The 27,093-nt window shown below is 43.2% G+C and overlaps 1 protein-coding gene across 1 annotated transcript; it reads right to left on the bottom strand.

Annotated features, from left to right (window-relative positions):
• Positions 1–18,337: 18,337 nt before the first annotated feature.
• On the bottom strand, positions 18,338–26,714 carry LOC147903203 (ABC transporter B family member 19-like). Its single transcript, XM_087372980.1, has 11 exons — positions 26,288–26,714; positions 26,089–26,143; positions 25,430–25,605; positions 23,251–23,451; positions 22,905–23,164; positions 21,632–21,948; positions 21,324–21,550; positions 20,603–20,973; positions 20,095–20,507; positions 19,729–19,964; positions 18,338–19,596 (listed from the first exon to the last, which is right to left on the bottom strand). The coding sequence occupies exons 1-11, from the start codon at positions 26,648–26,650 to the stop codon at positions 18,358–18,360; spliced, it is 3,858 nt and encodes a 1,285-aa protein (XP_087229106.1). The 5' UTR covers positions 26,651–26,714; the 3' UTR covers positions 18,338–18,357.
• Between the last annotated feature and the right edge of the window lie 379 nt (positions 26,715–27,093).

Genomic DNA, 27,093 nt, shown 5'->3' with positions numbered 1-27,093 from the left:
ATTTGCCTTGTAGCTTAGGTGGAGTGTTAACGAATCGAGGTAATGTTGTTGTATTTTGATCCATACCATCTACAATAATGCACATGTACTCATTTGGGTGAGAAATAGCTTGCTCCTTCCAAAATGCATATTTTATTCTAGAATGTCGAACAAGTCCATGATGAAATTCTCTCTTTCTTTTGTAAGCTTCTTTTTGTTCTGGAGATGTTGCACTCTCAAGTGCTCGCTTTAGATCATCACAGTCGTTGCACTTTGACATTTTTTGCCTCTTTGGGATTTTAACATGTCCAAAGCTTTTTTTCCAAAGAGTATACAAAGTATGAAAAGATGCCGGTGCATGCCCTCTTGCCTCTGTGTTTCTCCAATAGAGTTAAATACTTCTTTTTTGGTCAAACCTATCGGAAGATGCATTTCTGATAGGTGGGGTTGCGGTAAAGCATTTTCATAAATGTAATCTTTCAAAATTGCTGTTGCCGCAACCGTTGAGGCTCTTGTTTTGGGCCTTCCTACGTTTCCATGAATGTTAAATTTAACTCCATACTTTGCTTTATTAGCCAAATTCCAATATGTGCCATGTGATAATCCTGTAATAATGCGATATGCATTATTGCATATACTTTTTCCATTTATAAGAGGCCTTATTTGATGTCCTGAACTTCGCCTTCTCTTATCATTTACAAGAAAGCAAGACAATCTCGTGAGTAGGTATTCATTTCTTCTGCTTCCTTTCCTTTGCCAGACATGTTCTCTACAACCCTTGATGTCATGTAAGTTAATGGATCGCATACATGTATGCTTACAGCATGTAGATCGTATTGCTTTTAGCATAACATCTTCATTCATTACTCTTATTCTCTTTGGTTGCTTTTCTGGATCTGCCTGCACTCGTTGTCTTTTCATGCATCTGTATGTCCGTTTTGGGACCTTCTGTTCATTCTTATTTGGATTTGTGTAGTTCTCCTTGTAAGATTTATTTGTCACGTTGTTTTCATGAGATGTTGCATCCTTGATCTTATCACTCTGACAGTCAAATACTGAATATTCCTTTGTTGATGTCATCCTTGCTTTTGATACATTCGTCAAACCATTTGTAACATTTACAAGTTCACAATCAAAGTCAAACACCGAATAGTCCTTTGTTGATCTCATCCCTACTTTTGATACAATCGTAGAACCACTTGTCACAATGGCATTAGAGTGTCCCGAATGATCTTCAAACTCATCTATTCCTGAGAGAACATCACTCATTGATGCACTTTCTATGGATTTCATAACTCCATAGTCAGTGGTGATAGAGTGTCCAGAATGATCTTCAAACTCATCTATTCCTGAGAGAACATCGCTCATTGATGCACTTTCTATGGATTTCATAACTCCATAGTCTTGAAACTCCTCTACTCCAGAGAGAACATCACTCATTATACTATCGTGCATGATTTCCATAATTCCATAGTTACCTGCTTTGACTCCAAGAACTTTATCAGTATCCATGAAGCCATCCATGCTTGAAGATATAACACTTTTCACATCTTTGCCCAAGTTCTCAATGTGCATGAACTCATCCACCCCGGATAAGGCATCACTTGTGAAATATTTTTCTTTCTCGGTACCAATGAACTCATCGACTTCTGATAAGACGTCAGTGCTATAGTTGAGTGCATTGGAATCATCCATCTCTGAAGGAATAGAGCTTGGTACATTGCCATATTCTTTCAATTCTTTGATGTTGTAGTATACATTATGTTTATCATTAAAAACCACATGCCGAGTCTTTCCAATCTTTAAAAATTGCATGCTCCATCTCAAATCCTTACCTACCTCATAGTAGGGACCATCCAATGACATTGAGTTATCATCCATACCATCATCAGTAACTTTTTGAATTCTCATCTGCGCAAATGTCCAGTGTTCAACTTGTTCAAATCCCAAGACTTGACCTTCTGTTACATACTTATTTGTAAATGATAACATTTGTAAAATATCTCCCACTCTAAAATCCAAAGATATGCACTTTGTATTCCTGATGACATGTGTTGGATAAGTCTCATCTCTGTCCCATGCAATAAATGCTTTGTTGGAAGTATTATAGGGCATAACATCTCCAAGGATTTCCATATCCCCACACTTATGCTTTAGCTCAACATGTGCACTAAGAATCCTTGATACGATAACCGCTACCTTATCTTCGCCAAGTCTTCTAAACTGACAAATAGAATTTGGATCACTTTCATGGATTGTAGCAAATGCAACTACTTCTCTTTTACAACATAAAATCACCTCCATCCCCGGAATAAATTTTGTAGCCATCTCCTTTGTGAGTTTCCTCTGCAAACAAGCTGTAACAACCATTATAAAGAACATTAGTCTCTTCTCAATAATCTACTTTATTAATGATTTAAAAATCCAGAACGTGTTTGAAAATTTAATTAGACACTAACCAATAACAACCCTAAACCGTAAACCAAAACAACCCTAAACCCTAACCAATAACAACCCTAAACCCTAAACCCTAAACCCTAAACCCTAACCCCCAAACCCCAAACCCTAAACCCTAACCCCCAAACCCCAAACCCTAACTCCCAAACCCTAAACCCTAAACCCCAAACCCTAAACCCTAACTCCTAAACCCTAAACCCTAACTCCCAAACCCTAAACCCTAAACCCTAACCCCCAAACCCTAAACCCTAAACCCTAACTCTCAAACCCCAAACCCTAAACCCTAACTCCCAAACCCGAAACCCGAAACCCTAAACCCTAAACCCTAAACCATAAACCCTTAACCCTAACCCCCAAACCCTAAACTCTAAACCCTAACTCCTAAACCCTAGATCCTAAACCCTAAGCCCTTAACCCTAACCCCCAAACCTTAAACCCTAACTCCTAAACCCTAAACCCTAACTCCCAAACCCTAAATCCCAAACCCTAAACCCTAAACCCTAACTCCCAAACCCTAAACCCTAAACCCCAAACCCTAAACCCCAAACCCTGAACCCTAAACCCTAAACCCTAACTCCCAAACCCTAAACCCTAACTCCCAAACCCTAAACCCCAAACCCTAAACCCTAAGCCCCAAACCCTAAACCCTAAACCTTAAACTCTAACTCCCAAACCCTAAACCCTACCCCCAAACCCTAAACCCTAACCCCTAACCCCCAAATCCTAAACCCTAAATCCTAAACCCTAAACCCTAAACCACCAAACTCTAAACCCTAACCCCCAAACCCTAACCCTCAAACCTTGAACCCTAAACCCTAAACCCTAACTCACCAAACCCCAAATCCTAAACCCAAACCATGAAATCCTAAACCTTAAATCCTATGAGTGTTTTCAAGTAATATCATTTATTTAAGTAATAGTTTTAATTAGAATTCATAAGTAATAGTGGAATTGATAGTTGGGAGGGTGGTAGTGGGAGAAAGGGAGAGTGGGAAAGTGGAGAAAGGGAGTGTGGGAGGGTGGTAGAGGGAGAAAGGGAGAGTGGGAGAGGGAGTGGGAATGGGGGCGGTGGGGGTGGGGGTGGGAGGATGGGAGTGGGAGTGGGAGAGGGAGTGGGAATGGGGGAGGTGGGGGTGGGAGAATGGGAGTGGGAGTGGGAGAGGGAGTGGGAATGGGGGAGGTGGGGGTGGGGTGAGGGTGGGAGGATGGGAGGATGGGAGTGGGAGTGGGAGGGGTGGGGTGGGGAGTGGGAGTGGGAGAGGGAGTGGGAATGAGGGAGGTGGGGGTGGAAGTGGGAGGGGTGAGGTGGGAGGATGGGAGTGGGAATGGGGGAGGTGGGGGTGGAAGTGGGAGGGGTGGGGTGGGAGGATGGGGGAGGGAGTGGAGTCTGGAGGTGGGGGGGGTGGGAAAATGGGAGTGGGAGTGGGAATGGGGAGGTGGGGGGTGGGAAAATGGGAGTGGGAGTGGAGTGGGAGAGGGAGTGGGAGGATGGGAGTGGAGAGGGGTGAGGTGGGAGGATAAGGGGGGAGAATGGGGTGGAGTGGAATGGGGGGGAGGGGTGGGGTGGGAGGATGGGAGTGGAGAGAGTGGTGTAGGTGGAGAGATGGAGTGGGTGGGAGAAGGGAGTGGGAGTGGGAATGGGGAGGTGGGTGGAGTGAGGGTGGGAGTGGGAGGGGTGGGGTGGGAGGATGGGAGTGGGAGAGGGAGTGGAAATGGGGAAGGTGAAAGAATGGGGCGTGGGCGTGGGAGTGAGAAATGGGGAGGTGGGGTGGGAGGCATTGGATGTGGAGTGGGAGTGGGAATTGGGGTGGGAGGATGGGAGTGGGTGGAAGAGAGAGAAGATAATCTAATAGAGAGGCCAATGGGAGAGGAGATAATGGTATAGAAGGACCAATGAGAGAGAAGCACTTCTTAAAACCCTCGTTTTTTTATATTACTCCTCCTTCTCTCATTGTTTCTCTCCATTTCAACAAGGAAGAGCAAGAAGAGAAGCAAAAGAGGAGGAAGAGCAAAAGCAAGCACAAGCAAGCACAAGCATCGATTTCAACTTTTTTTCAGGTACTGTTTTTAAAATTTGTATACTTTGAAATTTTATTATAGAGAGAGAAAAGTGAAGGAAAGATTTTTAGAGAGAGAAAAGACGAGACAGAGTCTTGCTGCCTCGGCAGCAAAGAGAGAAAGAAAGAGAGAGGGAGAGAGACTAGAGAAGGGGGGGAAAGAGAGGGGAGAGAAAGGGAGGGGCGAGAGAAGGGGAAGGGGGGAAAGAGAGGGGAGAGAGGGAAGAAGCAGCGAGGGGGGGGAGAGAGAGAGGGAGGGGGAGGCCGCTGCCGCGGCAGCGCAGAGGGGGGGAGGGAGGGGAGGGAGAGGGGAGGGGAGAGGGAGGGGGGGCGGCGAGAGAGGGAGGGGGGGGCGGGGATAGAGAGGGGGAAGAGGGAGGGAGGCGAGGGGGGAGAGGGAGGGGAGGGGGCCGCTGCCGCTGCCGCGGCAGCGAGAGAGGGGGAGGGGGGGAGAGGGAAGGGGGGCGGTGAGAGGGAGAGGGGAGAGGGAGGGATGGGGGCCGCGGCGAGAGAGGGAGGGGGGGCGGTGAGAGAGAGGGGGAGGGGGGAGAGGGAGGGGAGGGAGGGGGGAGAGGGAGGGGAGGGGGCCGCTGCCGCAGCAGCGGCAGCGAGAGAGGGGGAGGGGGGGGGAGAGGGAAGGGGGGGGGGGCAAGGGGGGGGGAGAGAGAAGGGGGGGCGGTGAGAGGGAGGAGGGAGAGGGAGGGGAGGGGGCCGCTGCCGCTGCCGCGGCAGCGAGAGAGGGGGAGGGGGGAGAGGGGAGGGAGGGGGCCGCTGTCGCGGCAGCGGCAGCACTGTCGCGGCAGCGGCAGCGAGAGAGGGGGAGGGGGGGAGAGGGAAGGGGGGAGAGAGGGGGCAGCGAGAGGGAAGGGGGGGGAAGAGAGAGAGAGAGGGGGGGGGCCGCGCCGCAGCAGCGGCAGCGAGAGAGGGAGGGGAGGGGAGAGAGAAGGGGGGGGGGGAAAGGGAGGGGAGGAGAGAGGGAAGGGGGGGGGAAGAGAGAGAGAGGGGGGGCCGCTGCCGCGGCAGTGGCAGCGAGAGAGGGAGGGGAGGGGAGAGAGAAGGGGGGGGAGAGAAGGGGGGGAGAGAGAGAGAGAAAGGGGGGGGGCCGCGGCCGCTACCGTGGCAGCGAGAGAGGGGGAGGGGGGGGAGAGGGAAGGGGGGAGAGAGAGGGAAGGGGGGAGCGAGAGAGGGGGGAGAGGGAAGGGGGGGGGGCCGCAGCCGCTGCCGCGGCAGCGAGAGAGGGGGAGGGGGGGAGAGGGAAGGGGGGAGAGAGAGGGAAGGGGGGAGCGAGAGAGGGGGGAGAGGGAAGGGGGGGGGCCGCGGCCGCTGCCGCGGCAGCGAGAGAGGGGGAGGGGGGGAGAGGGAAGGGGGGAGGGGGCGGAGGGAGCGAGAGAGAGGGGAGGGGGAGAGAGAGAGAAGGGGGGGGGCCGCGACCACTGCCGCGGCAGCGAGAGAGGGAGGGGGAGGGAGAGAGAGAAGGGGGGGTAGCGAGAGAGAGGGGAGGGAGAGAGAGAGGGGGAGAGGGGGAGAGGGAAGGGGTGGGGAGAGGGAAGAGAGAGGGGGAGCCGCTGTCGCGGCAGCGAGAGAGTAGGGGGGGGAGAGAGAGTAGGGGGGAGATGCGAGAGCGAGAGAGAGGGGGAGGGAGAGAGAGAGAGGAGGGGAGGGGCCGCTGCCGCGGCAGCGAAAGAGAGGGAGGGGTGGAGAGAGAGAGAGAGAGGGGGTGGAGAGAGAGAGAGGGGAGGGGGGGGGAGATCGCGGCAAGTGAGAGAGAGAGTGGAGAGGAGAGTGGGGAGCACAAGTGAGAGAGAGGAAAAAGGTGAGGAGAAAGGGAGAGAGAGAGAGAGAGAGAGGGGAAATGAAGAGGAGGGGAGAGAGTAGACTAAGATGAGAGGAAACGTAGACTAGAGCGGAGAGGAAAGAGAGAGAGAGAAGAGTGAGAGAGATGAAAATTTAGAGAGGGAGGACACGAGAAAGTACGATCGAGATAGAAAATCTTACCAATGAAGAGGAGAAATGAGTGGGCGACGATCGAGACAAGATGAAGAAGCTACGATCAATGAGGCATATGAGAGGAGATTGGTATGTGATTTAGTCTAAACTTAAACAAACAAAACTATAAACCTTGGTGTTTGATGAAAATTTAGAGAGGAAGGGCACAAGAGAAAGTACGATCGAGATAAAAAATCTTACCAATGAGGAGAAAAAATGAGTGGGCGATGATCAAGAAGAGATAAAGGAGAGATGTTTTGATGGAAGAATTTGGGAGCTACGATCAATGAGGCATATTAGAGGAGATTGGTGTGTGATTTAGTCGAAACTTAAACAAACAAAACTATAAACCTTGGTGTTTGAAAAGAGAAACGTGTGGAAACTAGAATTTCAAAATTTCCCGCCTTTTTTTAAACTATGAATCCTTGTGTTTGAAAAAACAAACCTTGGTGTTTGAAAAGAGAAACGTGTGGAAACTAGAATTTCAAAATTTCTCGCGTTTTTTTAAACTATGAATCCTTGTGTTTGAAAAGACAAACGTGTGAAAACTTGAAAATTGTGATAAAAGACAACCTTGTGTTTCAAAAGACAAACGCGTGGATATGAAAATTGTGATAAAAGACAACCTTGTGTTTCAAAAGACAAACCCGTGGATGTGAAAAGACAAATGTATGCTAAAAGCAAAACTTGTAGAAACTTGAATTTTAAATTTTTCTTTGTTTTTGAATTTAAAATGAGTTTCACTTTCATTTTTAATTTACTAGTTTAATTTAGACTATAATGCATTTTGTTTTGGAATATAGAGAGTATAATTTTAATTTTATTACATTTTAAATTAAAATTTTAAAAGTAGTTTAACTTACATTCGTTATTATTACTTTAATTTATTTCTTTTTAGGGAGAATATTCATTATTATTACTTTAATTTATTTCTTTTTAGGGAGAATTAATATATTCTTCTAGGTAAATATTAAATTTTTAATTTAAAGTCTTGTTTTCTTTATTTTACGTTATTTTTTCATAAACTTTAAGTTAAACTACTTTATAGTTTTTATTATATAAATTCAAATTTATTAAGATTTTAACTTCTTATTAATGTGAATGTTCAATTCTTATGAGTTGTAAGTAAATTAGTTTTTGAAAATATAAATTTTATCTTTTTTAAAATGAGAAGGAGAAGAGAGAGAGAGAGAAGGGGGGGGCCGCTGCCGCGGCAGCGAGAGAGAATGGGGGGGGAGAGAGAGAGAAAGGGGTGGGAGGATGGGAGTGGGAGAGGGAGTGGGAATGGGGAAGGTGAAAGAATGGACGTGGGCGTGGGAGTGAGAATGGGGAAGGTGGGGTGGGAGGATGGGGGCGGCAGCGAGAGAGAAGGGGGGGGAGAGAAGGGGGGGAGAGATAGAGAGAAAGGGGTGTGAGTTTAAAAAAGATAAAATATAAATTTTATCTTTTTTAAACTCACAACCTTAGTGTATTAAATAGAATAATAGAAAGATTATTTTTTGCTTTTAATTCGCAACCTAAGGATATTAAAAAGAACAATGGAAAAGAAATTATTTCTTGCTTTTCTTCGCTTCGACGGTTGGTGTAGTCTAGATTAGCATAGATTAGTTTGTCCTTAGAGGAGAGAACTCCAAAAAAACCAATCAAAGCCATGCTCAAAATTTCCCGACTAGTTCCTAATCGGAGTCAGTCCATTCGTTCACATTCGGTTTCACAGTCACAACAACCCTACCATTTAAGCAACGATTAAGGTTTTTAAACTTTCAAGATGATTGAAAGTTGTATCAGTGTACATGACAGATTACAGTTGTGGAAGTTGACAGAGCATTTTACACTTATATCAGTTGCGGGAGTTGACAGAGCATTTTGTACTTATATATGACAGACTTCAAATTTGTATTTAGAGATCATTGTAAATCCTTATTTTTTTTCACATTTATGCTCTAAGCCTTGTAAAGCCTTTTAGGCTATTCCCAAAGCATTTATGCTCTAAGCCTTGTAAAGCCTTTTAGGCTATTCCCAAAGCATGAAATTGATACTTATATGATTGGGAAGAATACAAACTTGAGGTGTATTTATGGGACTCATTGTACTTTTGATTTTTCAAAGTAATTGTAGTTTGTCAAAGTACTTAAAATTTGTGTTGTGCTTGAATACAGGATGGATCTTGAGGCTACAGCATTTGTCAATGGTATGACACTGAAATACAATGGAAGAATTTATGCCCCAAAGGACTTCACAAACTGGACAGTTGTTGACACAACAAAGAAAGCATGGTTCTTGGTCTTAAGTAAAGGAAATCTCATTCTAGTGATGACAAAGAGAGAGTTGGAGAAAGATGAGTGCGCATCAAATGTATCTTTCTCCAAGAGCAATTTGATTCAAGGGGGCACCTTAGTAGAAATAAAAATTGAAAAAGACAGCACTACAATGATGATTTACACAAAGTCAAGAATGAGCAACAGATCGTTTCTTCTTTCTAAGAAAGATGCAATGCACTTTGTGATGCCGCCGCCAAAAGCACCTAGATTTCCTAAATTGGTTCCTGCATTGGAGATCCTTCAACATGTGTGGGAGGAATTTCCCATTGAGGAAGCAAGAAAAATGCAGTCAAAGATTATCCTTGAATACTTTCAGGGTGTCATCCAACAAGGTTCAACTTCATTGGAGGGACCTAAGGTGCAAGAATCCACACATGAGAAAGGAAGTGATGAGACACGCCATGTAGATTTGGTTCATGGTAATACAAATGAGAGAGGAAGTGGAGTGGATGAGACAGAACACATTGTAGCAATGGATGAGGGTCTTGTACACGTGGATGCTTACAAGGGATCTACATCTAAGACAGGGACTGAATTGGTGGAGACCGGACATGCACATGCATCTCAGACAGAAATTGAATTGAGTGAGACACGACATGCATCAGATAAGACAGGACATGCACACACATCTCTTGTTCATGGTATTACTCACTTAGATGGTGTAACTCATGAAGTTGATGGAATAACAGAACAAGTGAAGCCCTTAAGTATACCTGAAGTTGAGGCAATAGAAGAAGAAGTAGGGCAATCTAAAGCAGTTCACATTGAGCCTTTAAAAAATAAACCTCGACGTCAAATGCAAAAGGCAAGTACTTCACGAGCTACAGTTCCAAGTCCTATAACTGGAAAAAGAGGTCGTTCATATACAAAGAAAGGGCAAAGAAGAGAAGAGGAAGAACATGAAGAGGATGCGGAGGGTCTTGAAATGGAGTCAGATCTAGAAGCAGAAATGTTATCAATGAAGAACCTAAATCTTCGCTTGAATGAGGCTGTGACAGATGAGGATCCAGGATATATATGGGGCCAGAAAACTCAAGTTATACATGCTTCAACAGTGGTCAAAGCAAGTGTCTTCACCAACAGCAGGACCTTAGATACAGCCTATGCTGAAAAGATTTTTCAGGCTTTGATTGATGGAAAAAAACCAGTTGTTTCTAATTTGGTACTCCGTCCAAGAACATTTTGGCCAGTCATGGGAGATTATAGTCAATCCATCAATTTCTCTCAGCCTATAGATTTTGAGATGCAATTCACTAAGTTCCTCGGAAAACAAGTTCCCTCACTTCAAGAAGGACAGAGTTCAGTGAATGATCCAGAACGACATATAAGGGATGCCAAGAGAAATTTCTTAGCTCATTGTACATTTGAGGCAATAGATGGTCAGCACTATGCCTATGCTTGTAATGAGCGCTCTAGAGATGCATACAAGAAAGGAGAAATTACTTATCAAACTTTCGCGAGTGTGCCTCAATTTCACTACTATTCTGCATGCATCTGTATCTTCAAGAACGAGAAGAAATATTTGATTGAGTCGGAAAGACTTAATCATGACATTTATGCACTACGAAAAATCACCTCCACTTCAGAGATGTTGCTCAAAGCTAGGACCATATGGAAAACTTTTAATTCTCCTTTGACCACTCTCAAAAGAACTGCAACTAAAGTGGAAGCGGATAATCTTGTTGACTTCTACACATGCTTGAGTGCCATTGTACCAAGGGGAAAGCAGGAAAGAGCTGAGGTGATTACAAGCTTCAAGACAGTAAGGGATAGGTATCAAGACTACACAAGCATACTTTTCCGTAGTGATGAAGTTTTTCATCAGATCAAAGACGTGTGTCTTGCATGTGAGAAAGGAGATGTTACATATGAGGCTCCATCATTGATTAAAGAGAAGGCAAAGAAGATTGAGAAAAAAGAGATGACAGCTCGGATGTGGAGGCCTTTAAGAAACCTACCAGATAAATACGCAAGTCTTGCTGCAGAGAAATTAATGTCAAAAGAATGGTTTTTTGGCAAAAAGGATAAAGATCATTGCATGGAAGATAACATCATCCAACAGGTGAAGCGTGATGCAGTAAAGAGTGCAATTGAATATTTATTGGGAGAAAAAAATATTCCAATCAGCCAATGTAAAATTGATCATAACATTGTGAGGCAGATGGCATCAGCTTTACCGTCAGCTAAACAGAAGGCTTGGGCGCATAAATGGGTGAAGGTAGAAGATGATGGATCTGAAATTACTCCCTCTATGAGAAGTGACATTCCGGAAAATGTGTATGTATATGCACAAAAAGTCATCAATAACCACACTCTCAGAAAAGAAAAGACTTTGAACAAGGGCTTTTATTTCATACATGAAATCATTTCAGAGTCTGGAAAGAGTGTTAAGTGCAAGGGAGTTTCATTGAGTGATTTTTTGTCCGACGACACTGCTTGGGAGAGACCTCAGCTTTTCTTTGTCTATGAAATATCAGCGGATGACATCCGTCCACTCCTTGACAGAATATTACATACCACCATTGGTAGAGTGGGACAATGTAATATAGTCATATTTGCTGATAAAGATGACAAGGAACAAATGTCTGCTACCCTAGAAAAACAATATGGCAATGAGCTCAAGATTTACAATGGGATATACTCAAGAAAAAGGAACAAGAGAGAATGCGGTCTTAAGATACAGAGTCTAGAAACCTTTTTCTTGTGCATGAAGAGCCCTTATAATGATCACTCCTTACAAAACAATATAAGAGGGAATGCAAAGAGATTGCAACTACTGCTGGAAGAGCATGAAGCTCCAAGTCCCCTCCATCGCAATGCAAATCACTATGAAAGGCCAGCAAAAAGTGCTGATCTTTTAATTAGTATGATGGAATTTTTGCTACCGTCTGGATGGGAAGTCACATTGTGCCGAATGGGACATCTGTTCGAAGCTCTTATCAGAAAAGGACACAATGTAAATATTATTGAGAGCCCTGCTTGCTTGGAATACCTTGATACCGTGGCTTCTCTCACAATAAAGTTTGATAAGAAAGGTCCGATCTCACATGAAGAGGATGACATAGAGCAGATCATGTACGATGAGAGCAAGAAAGATGATGAAAATGATCAAAGCTCTGGATATAATAGTGAGGATACCAGCGATAGCAAGGAAGCAGAGGAAGATGGATATGACACTGACCTTGCCTCTGAAGGTTACATAAAAAGACCACGAAGATATGTAGAGGTATGAAGACTTATGTTTAATTTTCTTTATTCATTTAAAGGTCTTTTTAAATTTATAATTAATTTAAAATTTTGAATCTCATAATTATTTTATCCTTTTATAGGAGAAGGGAGAGGAGGAGGATGAGGAGGACATAGTTGGAGCAGAGAATCATGAAAGCTCATCTCAAGAAAGCAAAGCTGCTCTGGCTATCCATCGGATGACTCTAGAAAATAATCATACATTGCAGCAAATGGAGAAGTCATTTCAAGTTAGGTTTCAAGTTCGAGAACAACCTCTTACTTTTATATTCGATGAAGAGGATATTTCAATCCTCATAAACTTCAAGAAAGAGGTCAATGACAAGGTTATAATAGCCATCCTCAGGTTTGACACAAACTTTTTACTGACTTTATGCTTTTGTATTTCCATTGGATCAAATGAACTAATATTCTTTTCTTTTTATTGCAGTATGGTTTTACAACAGCTTCTGCTATATATACAAAGATGTGCATATATGGTCGATCCTCTTGTTTCTAGTGTACTTAGCAATAAGGAGAAGACCATAGATGACATTTTTAAGTGGTTGCAACCTATTGATTTGACTGCGGCGCGAGTTATCTTTACCGCATATCACGAGGAGTGAGTATCAATCCCTACCTAGCTTATCTCTTACATTGTGGAGGATTATATCAAATAATAATTATTCTTAATTGATAATGCAGCTTGCATTGGAGCTTGGTAATTGTGGACATCTTAGCCAAGCAATGCTTCTTTGTCAATTCAATAGCATCTATCCATGGCAGTGTGTCAGAGTAAGTATAACCTACTTGTGTCATAATTATGTCAATGAGATGCATCCTATGCAATGCGCACATTCATTTATGTTTTCTATTTTGATGTGTAGATCTGCTCGAAAGTTGGTAAGTGCTATAGATGCACTTATGCAAATGGAGGATGACTTGGAAGATCAAATAGAGTATGTAACATGCCCTGCAGCAAAGCAGAATGATGACCACAGTTGTGGGTGGAGAGTTGGATATAACTGCTTCTTGCTCCTTGCTCAAATTTTTGATTTGAGAGGCGGTGAAACCTCATTGTCCACATATACAGACTTGCATCTATATGCATTTATGTCATCTATCATTAAGGCATTTATTGATAACGTGGTGGAGCATCCAGAGGAAACATTGGTTGCTACGCCCATAAGTTGTCCTGATGTAACCGCTGTATTGGACGAAATGGGGAGCTCTTTTGAGGTTAAGGTCATCATTAGCAAGCAACCTCGTGTTTTGACTTTTGGTAGCGAGGAAGTTACAATCCTCTCCGACCCTTTGAAAGAGGCTAATGACAAAGTCATGATGGCCATCCTCAGGTTTGATATGAACATCTCTTGACTTGATACTTCAATCATTTGATTCAATCTGCTTCTAACATTTATTTATTTATTGCTGCAGTACGGTTATATCTCATTTTCCTAGATCAGTACAGAATCGCGTCTGTATGCTCGATTCTCTTCTTTCAGCTGTACTTAGTGATACCAAGAAGACAGTAGATGATGTTTGTTCAATTCTACAACCTTTAGACTTGGATGGCATACTACTTGTCTTTATTCCATACTATGAGAAGTAAGTATGGTCTCAATCTTTCTTTTACTCTCTTATTTATAATATTGTGTCAATTAATACTTAATATTATGATAAATCTTATCGCTCTTTATTGGTGATGTAGTTCACATTGGAGCCTGATAGTATGGGACCTTGATGACAACCATTGTTGGTTTGTCAACTCAATTACAGGCTTTCACGGGGTGTTCAAGTAAGTGTTATTTTATCATATCATTATGAACATGCATCAAGTTACTATTTACTACACAAATTCACTTTGTCATATGTCATGATGGACAGGTCTGCAAACAAGTTAGTTTCTGCGATTATGAAAATCAGGGAGCATCAAGACCAACCAAATTTCCAGACACGCCTCGCAGTGGACCAAAAGGACATGTTTAGTAGTGGGTGGAGAATTGCCTACAACTTCATGTTGTATCTCAATGAAATTTTTGAACATGTCTCCATAGAAGCATATACCAAGCTCGAGCTACAAGATTTTGTGGCTAAGACTGTTCACTATCTAACTGCTATCATTGAGAAACAACATGATGGACTCAATGAAGAACCTGAGGGAGCCAAAGAAAAAGAAGAGACAATTCAGTCTCCTTCTGTATCACAGCCTCAAGTAGAAGCATTACAGTCTACACTTGAATTAGAGACTCAATGCATTCTTCCTACACAAGAAGTGGAGACTCAATGTGCATCTACAACATCACATTTACAATACAACATCACATCTTGTAAAGGAGGAAGAGATTAAGTCTATCCGGATTGCACCAGAAGTAGAATCTCAATGTACACCATCCACACAAGTAGAGACTCAATGTACTCTTAGAGAATCACAGCCTCAAGAGGACTCATCAGACTCTATTCAGTTGTAAAACATGTAGAAAGAAACATGAGTCCTTGAAGATTTTTATCTTGTTTGTATTGATTAATGATAGTGTTTTTAAAACTTATGTTAAATGTTACAATACATTAGGATATTTTATGATATTTTTTCATTACAATACATTAGGTTTTACTTTTTTGAAAGTCTAATTTATTATGTACAATAAATATCTTATGATGAGAATCTAATAATCATATCATTCTTATGTTTCATCACTTTATTTTATAGATTTCAATGTACTCAAAATCTATCATTTATTATGTACAGCAAGTATCTCATGATGAGATTCTATTAATTATATCATTCTTGTGTTTTATCATTTTACTTTATAGATTTCAATGTACTATCACTATCTTATATGTCTCAAATGACTCCCATTACGGTCTTGCATCCCATCATTTTATTTTATAATGTCTCGCATTACAATCTTGCATCTAGTCATCTCGCATTACGGTCTTGCATTTGTAGTTCTATAAATTCCCTAGTAGTCGTTCATCTTCTATATCTCACCCGCAGCAGACACTTCTTGCACTTTGCTCTTCATGATGAGATTCTATTAATTATATCATTCCTGTGTTCCATCATTTTACTTTATAGATTTCAATGTACTATCACTATCTTATATGTCTCAAATGTCTCCCATTACGGTCTTGCATCCCATCATTTTATTTTATAATGTCTCGCATTACGATCTTGCATCTAGTCATCTCGCATTACGGTCTTGCATCTGTAGTTCTATAAATTCCCTAGTAGTCGTTCATCTTCTATATCTCACCCGCAGCAGACACTTCTTCCACTTTGCTCTTCTTACCTTACTCCTCTCCTCAAGCTTGCTCCTTCCATCTTGCCCGCAGCCTTGCCTCCTCTTCTCAAGCATACTCCTTTCATCTTGCCTTATCTCCTCTAGTTACCTTCCTCATTCTCGTTACCTTCCTCACCTCGTTCGTCTTCTATATCTTTCCTCACTCTCTTCCTCACTCTCGTTATCTTCCTCACCTCGTTAGTCTTCTATATCTTTCCTCACTCTCGTTACCTTCCTCACCTCGTTCATCTTCTATATCTCACCCGCAGCAAAAACTTCTTCCACTTTACTCTTCTTACCTTACTCCTCTCCACATTTCTTCCACTTTACTCTTCTTACCTTACTCCTCTCCTCAAGCTTGCTCCTTCCATCTTACCCGCAACCTTACCTCCTCTTCTCAAGCATACTCCTTTCATCTTGCAGCCATTATGGATCTTTTTAAGGTAATCGATTCTGTCGAGCAAGCCATTAGCAGCCTCAAAGAATGGATTGCCGAGAACCAAGGAAAGAGAGAGGAGAGAAAGCAAAATCCAGCTCCATTAACCCAGTACGAGAAGGATGACTTTGCTTGTCAGAAGGGCTTAGAGAAGGAAGAGGAAAGAAAAATAAGTATGGCTACTACTGAAATAGATAAATTGCAGTCATATAGGAGAGAGTTGATAGACTTTCAAAGTGAGATATCTTCGCGTGTGGCTCGTTATGGAAGATTTTCCCCCGAGGAAGCGCAAGCCATTCGGAATAAACAAAGTGTTATGCAGGAGAAAATTCATCAATCCTTACTTCTCTTCTATAATTTTAACTACATCGATGAGGATGAGATGAGCTCAGCTCTTGAATGGGTTGAATTTAGACTAAGGACTTGAAAATAGAAAATTCATCAAATTGAATGGCTGTAGTCTTGAAAATAAATTTGCCTTCCAGTGAAAGTCTTATTGTAACTTTTGGTGTAATTTGCCTTCCAATGAGAGTCTTATTGTAACTTTTGGTGTTTTTCAACACCTAAATTATAAATATTGTGAGAGTTTGCTACTTCCACTTGTAACTTTTGAAAGTGTTTCCTAAACACTATTATAAATATAAAGAGAGTTTACAATTAATGAACCACTCTTTTTTGTGTAACTTATCTCAGGCTTAACTTTTGAAGGTGTTTATTAACACCATTAAATATTAAAAGAGTTTACAACAACCTAATCTTATTTTTTCATGTAACTTATCTAGACTGCGTTAAATTTTATAATTTTAGTTTCATGTCCTTAAAAAATATATAAAAAAATGCTTGTTTTTATGTTTTTATATGTGCTTTGAAGATTGGGTTTTTCTTAAATTTTATCTGAAAACTAGTCCAAAAGTATATGTAAAAATGAATTTGTACATTGACAAGTCCAAAATTAATGAAATAAGTGTTTTTGTTAAGCCTTTGTCCTTCTCGGAGGTCTTCCTCTCCCTCGGGTCCACATGGATGTCAATGCTTGTAGGTGGTGTTCATGAGTTGATGAAGCAAGTCACTGAGCAAACCATCGCACCTCCTGCAATGCGTTCTTACTAAGGAGTAAAACTACACTTCATACGAGCCCAACGAGGTGAACGACAACAGCATATCCAAGCAACCTACTGGGCTCAACTGACGGGACATCCTATTCCGCTGTCATCGTCAATGCAAACATCTGTAGCAGGGTTCTTGAACTGCTGCAACTCTACTGCATGAAAAAAGCAACTACCAAAAGATGAGCTAACAACATAGGGAGCGCTTGACGCTGATCACAAAAAATGAAGTCCTTTCCAAACTAACCTGCAATCAGAATGGATACAAAAATGTGAACCTGAATCGGAAGATGAATTTGCAATTATGAAAGACCTTTTGCAAACTTCCCATTTTCAAAGTCCATGGATTGTACCACACCATCGAAGCTAGTTCATGGATGCTAGAAGACAACCACACGATGTAGTCTTCCCAAACACACACTCTTACGAGTTTTCATCAATGACGAGAGTCAGGGGCTTGCATATCCGAACAGCCAAGATGGATAGGACGCTTTGGAAACTCGTGGCAGAGAACATAATCGTTCCCAAAGTGAATATACGCCATAGTTGCATCCAGACTTAAAAAAGAGTTAACATCCGAGATTAAATAGAGGAGCCACTTACGAACCCAACAGTTCCATCCGGGATTAAAGACCACAATTCGTCGATTCATTTGGGAAGCTGTAACCACATGCATGAGGTACCAGTGGACCCCGAATTAACACCATCACCTCTTTCCTGAACACAATGCCCAAACTTCTCCAAATCTGTAGGAAGTGAGCGATCACCAAAGCAAATTATAAAAGGAAATAGAATCTGTATATCACAAGCAAAGGGAACCTCTAGCAAGAGTCGTGCTCTCGATGTCCATAGGTTCTATATGGGGTCTACGGAGCAACGAAAGTCTTGGTCTCTTTCATAGCTTGTAACACACAGGAAGCCGGATACAACACACAAAAGCTAAGGGCGAGGGCGAAGCACACAAACGATACGCTACAAACAAAGGACGGACCAGCCTTGGTCATAGGACACAAAGCACAATAGAATTGTGAGGCAATGCAATGTTCACGTAGAGAATCCGTCTTCGTGGTTGTAGAGGAAGATACGGAAAGGGTTGAGCTGAGCAGGAGCGTCGACATAGACATAGGTCTGCAACGTAAACCTCGAGCGCATGCACAACTAAACCTCATCCAAAGCTGTCTGGCCGCATACAACGCTAAAGTCCCACGTGTTGGGCACTGCACGAAACGAGACAACAGCAAAAGGCCACCAAACACGAAAATCCCCGAACCGGGCCACGTGTTAAGCATTCCCCAGAGGACCAATCCTGAAATACCACGTGGAGGGCGAACGAAAAAAGGCCACAATCACTAAAGCCTCCCCGTGGCAGGCCAGAAAGAATAACTAGTTTACTTGGATGAAGTATTAAAAATATTGAATAATTACTGGCTTGAGCATTTAAAGGGTAACTTGCTGCCTCCGTTGCGCGAGGAGCTCAGAAATGACAGGGTAGGAACTTGGAATACACTAGTTGAAAGAGGAGGAACGAGGGAGCGTTTCCAGGGGGGCGGCGGCGGCGAGGTTGAGGAGCTGAAAGTAGGCGGCGCGCTTGGCGAGGAGGTCGTGATGGGAGCCCTGCTCGGCGATGGCGCCCTTGTGCAGCACGGCGATGGAGTGGGCGTTCTGGATGGTGGAGAGGCGGTGCGCCACGACGAGCGTGGTGCGGCGCTGCATGAGCTTGTCCAGCGCCTCCTGCACCAGCATCTCCGACTCGGTGTCCAGCGCGCTGGTGGCCTCGTCCAGCAGCAAAATGGCGGGGTTCCTCAGCACCGCCCTCGCGATCGCCACCCTCTGCTTCTGCCCCCCCGACAGCTGCAGCCCCCTTTCGCCCACCTCCGTCTTGTACCCATCCGGCAGCCCGCTTATGAAATTGTGCGCGTTGGCCGCCTTCGCAGCCTCCACCACCTCGCCTTCCGTCGCGTTCTCTTTCCCATATACGATGTTCTCGTAGATGCTGGTGGAGAACAGCGCCGGTTCCTGCTGCACCAGCCCCAAGTGCTGCCGCAGCGCTTTCAGCTTCAGTTGCTTTATGTCTTTCCCGTCTAACATCACCTTCCCATTCACTGGGTCGTAGAACCTGGCTATCAAAGCTATCACCGAGCTCTTCCCTGAACCGCTAGCTCCCACCAGTGCAAGGCTGTGACCTTTCCGAACTTTCAAAGCGAAATCTTTGAAGACCATGACGTCGGGTCTTGCTGGGTAACAAAAATCCACATGCCTCAACTCGATCGAGCCTTTCACTTCTCCCACATCTTGCGCCCGCGGATCGTCTGGATCGATCTCTGTCCGTCGATCTAGGATTTCGAACACTGCGCTTAACGCCTCTGTTCCCTTCACTATTTCGGGAGCCATGCTGAGAGCCTCCGCAATGCCGAACGCAGTGATGATGAGCACCATGAAGCATTTCATGACTTCCCCGAACTGCGCCTCGCCCTTTTGTATCAAGGTAGACGCATACCAAAGCGCTAGCCCATATGAGCTAAACAAACATAGCTGAGAGCCGCCAAAGCCGAGCCCTGAAGTTTGCCCACGCAAGAAAGCTTCCTTCTTGGTTTGTTCGAGCTCTTTGCCGAACAACCCCATCACCTTCTCCTCCGCACAGAAAGCTGCCACGGTACGGATATTGCTAACAGCTTCACCTGCCACCACGTTCGCTTTCGCATAAGCTTTACTTAAATCGCCGAGGAAGCCTTTCATGAATAGCATCTGTCAGGCCAGGAGACATAGCAGTGTCATGAGGTCGCGTTAAAGACACAACCTAAGAACAACGGACATTCACATCGTCACACAAAGAGCTACTCGAACGACTATTCACCGCTTTGAACAAGGGCTTCATACCTGGCCTGTTTGTGCTCCAATGATGGCCGGATAAGTGGCAATGATGACGAGTGCAACCTGCCATTGGAGTAGGAAGGCGATGGTGAATGCAGTCACAATCAAGCCCAAATTCTGAAGTAACGTCGTGATGCGATCTGCGACCGCAACTCTGACCATTGTTGCATCCGTGGCCAAGCGTGAGGCAAGAAGGCTACTACTATTCTGATCGAACCAGCCCATTTCATTTCTAAGCATCGCTGTACACAAAACTTTCCACGTTATTACCTCAACAAAGTAGTCACGCTTCAAGATTACTGAAAGAAATGCACTGTATACAGCATTTGTGCAGGTGCACTAATAGTTAATCATCAAAGAGAAAAGGCACACCAGAGAACATCAGTCTGCGGACACGCATTGTAATCCCTTCTCCCACAATTCCGGAGAAGTAGAACTCGCTGGTATATGCCAGCAGAACTACCACACCAGCCACGGTACAATACACGGAGACCTTTGTAAGCCCTCTCTTCATATACGCTTCGCTTGGAGAATAGAAGTATTCCAAAGCTTGAGTTATTGCCAACGCAAACAAAGGTGTTTGGGCGCCAGCAACAATGGCGCTAAGTGAACCAATAAGACCGTAGGGCCATTCTGTGAGATTCAGCATCAATAATCTCTTAAGGGAAGGTTTGGGTCCAACATAATCAGTGACGTCTAATTTCCCTAAAGCGCCAGACGTGGCTGTAGAGTCTGTATTTGATCGAAAACTAAAAGTTCTCTGTGAAATGGATCCATGAGAAAGCCTGCATCAAAGTGTATAATTATTAGGGCTAATATCTGAGAGAGTTAAAAGGAGAAGACGTACAAGAAAAATGAACTTTTATTGCAAAGAGCTTGCCTGTTGTGATGCCTAATTGCTGCACCCTCTTGACCTGGTTTTGTACCTTCCTGTTGAATCTTTATGAGAGAGGCATATGCTCCATTTTTTGCCACCAATTCTCGGTGCATCCCAAATTCTACAACTTTTCCTTCCTGCACAACAGCAATCGTATCTGCATTCTGGATTGTTGATAAACGATGAGCTACGACCACAGTTGTGCGGCCCACCATAACTCGATCAAGGGCCCCCTGAACAATCTTCTCAGACTCAGCATCCAACGCACTTGTGGCCTCATCCAGGAGAAGAATTGACGGGTTTTTAAGCATTGCCCTGGCAATTGCTATTCTCTGTTTCTGCCCTCCAGACAATTGCACACCTCTCTCCCCTACCTGTGTCACAAACATCGTCACACAGTATTTTTGTGAAACTTGGTGAGCAAGAGCACTTTTCCAGAGAACTGGTGACATAATATGCGATTGGTGAGGCAAGGTCAGAAAATGTGTTCACTCAACAATTCGATTGTTCAGGAGCTAAGCCCCCGAGCTTTGCAATGCCTTTGAAATTATCGCCAAATTTGATAAATGAACAGATCAATAGGCACAAATTGCATTGACTAATTCACAACGACAAGAAACAAAATGCAGCCATCAATCTGGCATGTTCTAACACGACTTACGCAACAGATATTTAAAGCTCAAATCTCTTTAATCATGAATGAAACTGGAGTATGATGGATAACCTGAGTTTCATAGCGATTTGGAAGCATATTTATGAAGTCGTGAGCACAAGAAAATGATGCCGCCTGCACGACTTCCTCCATGACCACGTCTCCCTCCTTTCCATACAAAATATTCTCCCGTATGGTTGTAGCAAAAAGCGCAGGCTCTTGATTCACAAGACCCATTTGTGCTCTCAGCCACTTCAACTGCAAATCTTTTATGTTGTGTCCATCCAGGAGCACTTCCCCTATCACACAATTTATTTAAAGGATAAGGAATATGTACCGATAATGCATGCTTTGAAAAGACAAGCCTGTACAAATCCTACCTGATGTTGGATCATAAAACCGTTCAATAAGAGAGATGACGGTGCTTTTCCCTGAACCACTGCTACCAACAACTGCAACCACCTTCCCAGCTGGGATTGACAGTGAGAAATTTTTTAAGACGTGACTATCAGGTCGGGAAGGATAGCTAAAATCAACATTGTGCAGCTCAATTCGACCTCCTATTTTATCAAGCTTTACGCCCTCTTCTCTACTGAGACCAATCGATGGTTTCCGCTTAATCATCTCCATGATGGTGTAGCCTGAAACTGTTGCCTTGCTAAATGCTGCCAAATCTGGAGCTGCCTGACCAAGAGCACTGCACGTCACAGTTGCATAGTCCCATTATTGCAACATCACTAACACACTTGATAGAACAGCTCCTCTCCCAAACAAGGAAAACAGAATGGAAACTGGATATACAAGCAGGAGTCAAATATCACCACACACAAGCAGTTTTACCGTCCAAAAAGTTGCGATATCCACTAAGAAAAGTCTTTCATTTGATTATATTGTAATAGACACAAATCTGTCAAAGCTAAGCCTCCGTTATTACTGAAGGCTCCTACGACAGATATCCAGGATTCTGGAATAGCTAACAAAACCTTACATCAAAAGACCTTGTAAAAACGTAAAACCACCATCTGCTCCATTCTACACTCCAAGCTCATGCAAAATTGTATACTTTGAATGTCTCAATGTATTCCAATCAGCGGGCTAGACAAGAACGACTGGGGATCCACTTAAAGAGCAGGGCAGGCCAATGAGACTCCAGAGGCTAGAAGGCAGGATAAATTCTAGAAACAATGGCAGCTAGCACCCTTCTTTAGTAGTCATACATGGCCACTATCAGCTTGATCTTCACCAATATATAAGTACCCATAATAATCATTATCACGTACCTTTTGATAGTGAGTTGTATGTGAAATTTTGGATCGTAGTACAAAATAGAGAAAGCTAGTAACCAATGCCAGAAAACTTGATGTCAAAAGCTGCTAGCACTCGTCATTACCTTTTACCTCTACCATTCCCTGCTGCCTCTCCCTAAGGTCAATGCTGCCCTTCTTTCTCTCCTCTTGCATTTCATCCTTCTTTTTCAAACTCTAGGCTGATCACCTGTCATTTAAGTGAAGCCATCTGTTCTTATCTAATTCCCTACCCCTCCAGCATTTTCTCCTCCCTGTTGTGCGTATATATAGTCCCTTTCTTGCCCTAACAAAATAATACACACCGCAAAATCTGTCAAAATTAACAAGTAAAATGCGACACACTTACAGGGAACTCGCAAGGACATTGAGAATTGTTGTGAAAGCTTGTCCACCATTTGTGACTCCATGCCGAATAAGCTCTCCAGAATACCATAAAAGCAATGCGAACATACAAAACCCCAATCCATATAAGATTCCAATACCTAGCCCTTTGGCCAAGCCACTTCGTTTACCAAGCTTCCTGGTCACTTGGAGAGCGTCCATATAGGACTTGCAGGCTTTCTCCTCGCCCACAAAAGCATGTACTGTCCGAATTTGAGACATTACCTGATTGGGAAAAGTGAATCTCTTATAAGACAGGTTTTCATTCTTCAAAGCTAAACGACTTGCATCTGCCAAAATACAGGCAATACCTCCTCTGCAATTTCCCCAGCCCTCACATATGCTTGTTGGCCCTTGCTTGTGAGCCCGACAATGATAATTGCATAAACACCTCCAGTGAAAACAAAGAATGGCATCACAGAAAGAGTAACAAGGGAAAGTTTCCAGAGAGAGGTGAACGCAATCACAAAACCTCCTATAAACCGAGAAATGTAGTGTATAAAACTCCCGGTCTGCCATTGCCAAAAAGTAGTTTTAGACTCTCTCTCTCTCTCTCTCTCTCTCTCTCTCTCTATGTGTGCTTGCCTGTGTGTGTGGGGGGGTGGGGGGGTGGGTGGGGGGAAATTCGTAAACGGAGGAGATTGATGCAAGCCAGGCCTTGGAAACTTTGGAAAAAAAGATGGCAGAGCACAAAAGAGCTAACATTGTCTTTGAATTGGAAAGAATACCGGGAGTCACCTCCACAACCATTTGATCTTGCTTATTATAACCCATGTATCCATCTCCTGAGAACTAAGCTCCTTGCATGCCACTGAAAGGCAAGAGATATAACAACACGAGTCTAGAATATATCCATCCATACAAAAAATGACAACGAAAGCGGCAGGTGAAGAAGAGACATTAAACAAGCAAAGAATAAAGAAGAGAGAGTTCAAAGGGCAAAAAATAAAAATGATTTAGTAAGCAAAGCTAGACTTATGTGTTATCATCGATACCCAAGTACAAGCTCCCATCTGGGTTTTGAAAATATCTCTTGGGTGAGCCTGGTGCTTTGTATGTTAAAAATCCCAACCCAAATGACAAAAATCAGAACATCAAAAAAAGAGTTAAGAAAGGAGAGAGAGAGAGAGAGAGAGAGAGAGAGAAACCAAGTTGTTTACAACTGCTGTTAACACAAGGAAACAAAGGACTAGCCAATACACAAGAACAATTGGACAAGTCTCAGTAAACTCAAACTTATATGTAAGAATGTAGACGTTTGCTAGGAAAACAGGACAATTAGTGCTATAAGGAAACCAATGCTTTGTTGAAATAAAGAGTCTCCTAGAAGACAGTTTAACCAACAAAGGACATCACAACTTTAGTGCACCTTCTCTTTTTCAAATCAAGGTCTTGCTTTTTCAGTTTCATCCAATAAAATTCAGAATACAAGGCTGAGTTTTTTCAACTTTAAAACTTCACATCTGTCTCTTTCATATCTGTAATTAAAAACTGTGAAACAAGCGTTCCTATTCATGACTTCAAATCTTTCAAATGTATCTTAGAATAGAGCGTAAAGGTTTCAAGCAAGATTGCAGTACACTTCTCTTCTACGATCCGAGAAGAGCTAAAAAACTAAATGACTGTATGACTCCCAACCTGTCCTTCAAAATCCAACCTAAATCTACTGGAATATCAACTTCTCTCAATAAGTTTCTCCAAAGTGAGCTCATGGACAGTTGGTAGTATGGACTTGAACTTTGAAGCAATAACTCAGCCACTTTGAGACATCAGTTAGAGAAGTCTTACAATACCCTGCAATGAATTTAGGTCTTCTAGGGTTCATAAGAACCGCCCAAACTAAACAGAGATAAGGAAGACTTGGGTTGCAACTAAACCCAAAAGACTGGTAAAGGTTTTGATGTTACAAATTCAAATCCTTGAGGTATGGAACAACTAACATACGTCTTTGCTACAAAGTCAACCTCTCTTAGTAGAGATCGCAAATTAAACTTTTTTTACCTGAAAACAATTGTTTAAGCGTTTGTCTACATACGAAACCACAAACTTTTGCTAGAATTTAGGCAAGGATATCTTATTTCTTTGAAGAAACTAAGTACTGGAATGCTCGACACTGAACTTGGATGCGTTTATTAACAACATGAACAAACTTGGAAACAGAGGTTAAACTCTTTTTCATACAAAGTTAAACACAGTATCTGAAAAAGTTTTGTAAGCAAGCAACACATCCGGAACTCGTAAGTTTCACATGTCAACAAAAGCTGCTAGAAATGATGGTAGTGTTTTTTTGAAAGATACGGGAAAAGTTATTCCCATGAATACCAGTGCAGCACATTTGAACAATTTGCAAAGAAGAAAGCAACAAATCACAAAATGCAAGAGTTGAGGCAGGATGAAGCTCTTCGAACCAAAGTCGTAAAGATTGCAGAAGGAGAGAGCGTTGCAAAACACTGTTATTTTTCCATATAGTAAAAGTTTGAGATTATAGACCTTAGCCCCTATGGCATCCTGTATCAAAGCAGTATCGCTGGAGATACCGACCACAATTTCACCAGTGGAGGTATCTGTGTCAAAAAAGCCTACATCTTGACTGAGCAATGCCCTGAGGTACTTGGTTCTAATCCGAGTAGATTGCCTGTCTCCAGTATACATCCACAATGAGACTTCTGCACATCCACGATAAGCTTGACGTCAACACATCGAGACAAGACAGTGCTAAGCACCATGGTCATTGGTACAGAGAGAATGCGAGAATTATACCGAAACTTCCAGAAAAAGTTGGCCGGGACACGACATCGTAAGTCGTGAAAGAACACATCAAGTCCTAAAGAGAAGCCAACTGTCAAAGAAAGCCGCGTTCATTTTATCGAGAAGTGCTTGAAACCTACCATCGAAGCGTACCTATGACGGTTAATCAAGGGACAAAAGAATAATAGAACAAGGTTCGAGATTGCAGTTTGCTCCCCTCATGAACACGATAATTGTCACTGTTACTGTTACTGTTGCTGTCATTGTCATGCATATTTTCACTACAGGCGCACAAATACGAGATGATGTACTAGCTTCGCTTCGCAATTCTAATCGTCGACTCGACTCCAATAGTCACACGTCAATCCGATTACAAAGCTCTAGAAGTTATAAGTACTTACCGAGCCATCCTGAGATACACAGCACGAGGCTCAAGTACACGAAATATAGAGCATACTGCAATAACAAGAAAAGTAGAGTAAGGAGATTTAAGACTTGGACCTGCAATCGTTTTTTTGTTCCCGCAAATAACGAAAAGTAATACGGAACTGGTAGGAATCGTGATAAACAAGTGAAATCGAAGATTCGAAGGTCTCACACCTGTGCCACTTGGTGCGACAAGTGAAAGTTTCCAGCTTTGTTGCTACCGCTGTTTCCCAACGCGTCAATAAGTTTCCCAAGAATAATGAAGAAGACCGGAAAAGCCGCACCATGCGTTGCAGCAGCTACGGCTCCAACGGACATCAGAACATAGTCCAAACTGTCTGCAAACGCGAACAAAGCGTAAAACGGCACGCTTTTCCGTCCATGCTCTGAGCCTTGATTCATATTGCTGGTAGTTTTGGAGTTGGTCTGCTCCAAACTCATCGAGGGCACACCTTCCGCACGGGACTGCTCACCAGGGTGTTGGTCGATGCGAAATCCGTCCATTTCTCCGGACGAGGGTTCGTTCTTCTTAGCCATCTACTACAAGTGTTGGAGGTTGGCGTACGTGAGAGTTCGTCCTTGAGGCTTGGATGATAAAAGGGCAGGTGGGGGGCATTGAAGGGGGGGTCGTGGGGACAAGTGAGGACCGTCTTTGGCAGCTTCTTTACTTTGGCTGGAGCTGGCTGGCCTCATTTATTAGCCGCGCTCACTGCCTCACTCTCTCATCATCATCAATCGATTATCTTTACCACACAAGACGTTGCCCTTCCATCTGCCAGCAGCGTAATAAAAAGTCCAGAATCTCCAGCTACACCACAAGGTTCTTGTTTTTCGACATTCATGAAACATGTAGGTTTGAAGCTTGTTGGTATTGTTACCAGCAGCGTCGCTGTAGAAATACGAGGACAGAACTTGAAATGTTGCGCTCACAAGCCACGTTTGCCGGTTTGTGCAGTTGGAGAATTTCTACCAATCTTGGC

The sequence above is a fragment of the Dipteris shenzhenensis genome, chromosome 3, assembly GCF_047967505.1.
Source record: "Dipteris shenzhenensis isolate YYH24624 ecotype China chromosome 3, Dip_SZ_1.0, whole genome shotgun sequence".
Classification (NCBI taxonomy): Eukaryota; Viridiplantae; Streptophyta; class Polypodiopsida; order Gleicheniales; family Dipteridaceae; genus Dipteris; species Dipteris shenzhenensis.
Note: the sequence above shows the minus strand (reverse complement) of the source record. Positions and strands in the feature narration are given on the sequence as shown.

Excerpts from the sequence above, each read along its gene's own strand:
- LOC147903203 (XM_087372980.1), bottom strand. The coding sequence starts at position 26,650 with ATGGCTAAGAAGAACGAACCCTCGTCCGGAGAAATGGACGGATTTCGC. Across the intron at positions 23,452-25,429 it reads AGGATGCCATAGGGGCTAAG|ACCGGGAGTTTTATACACTA; the intron begins GTCTATAATCTC and ends TGGCAATGGCAG. Across the intron at positions 20,508-20,602 it reads GCAATTAGGCATCACAACAG|GCTTTCTCATGGATCCATTT; the intron begins GCAAGCTCTTTG and ends ACTTTGATGCAG.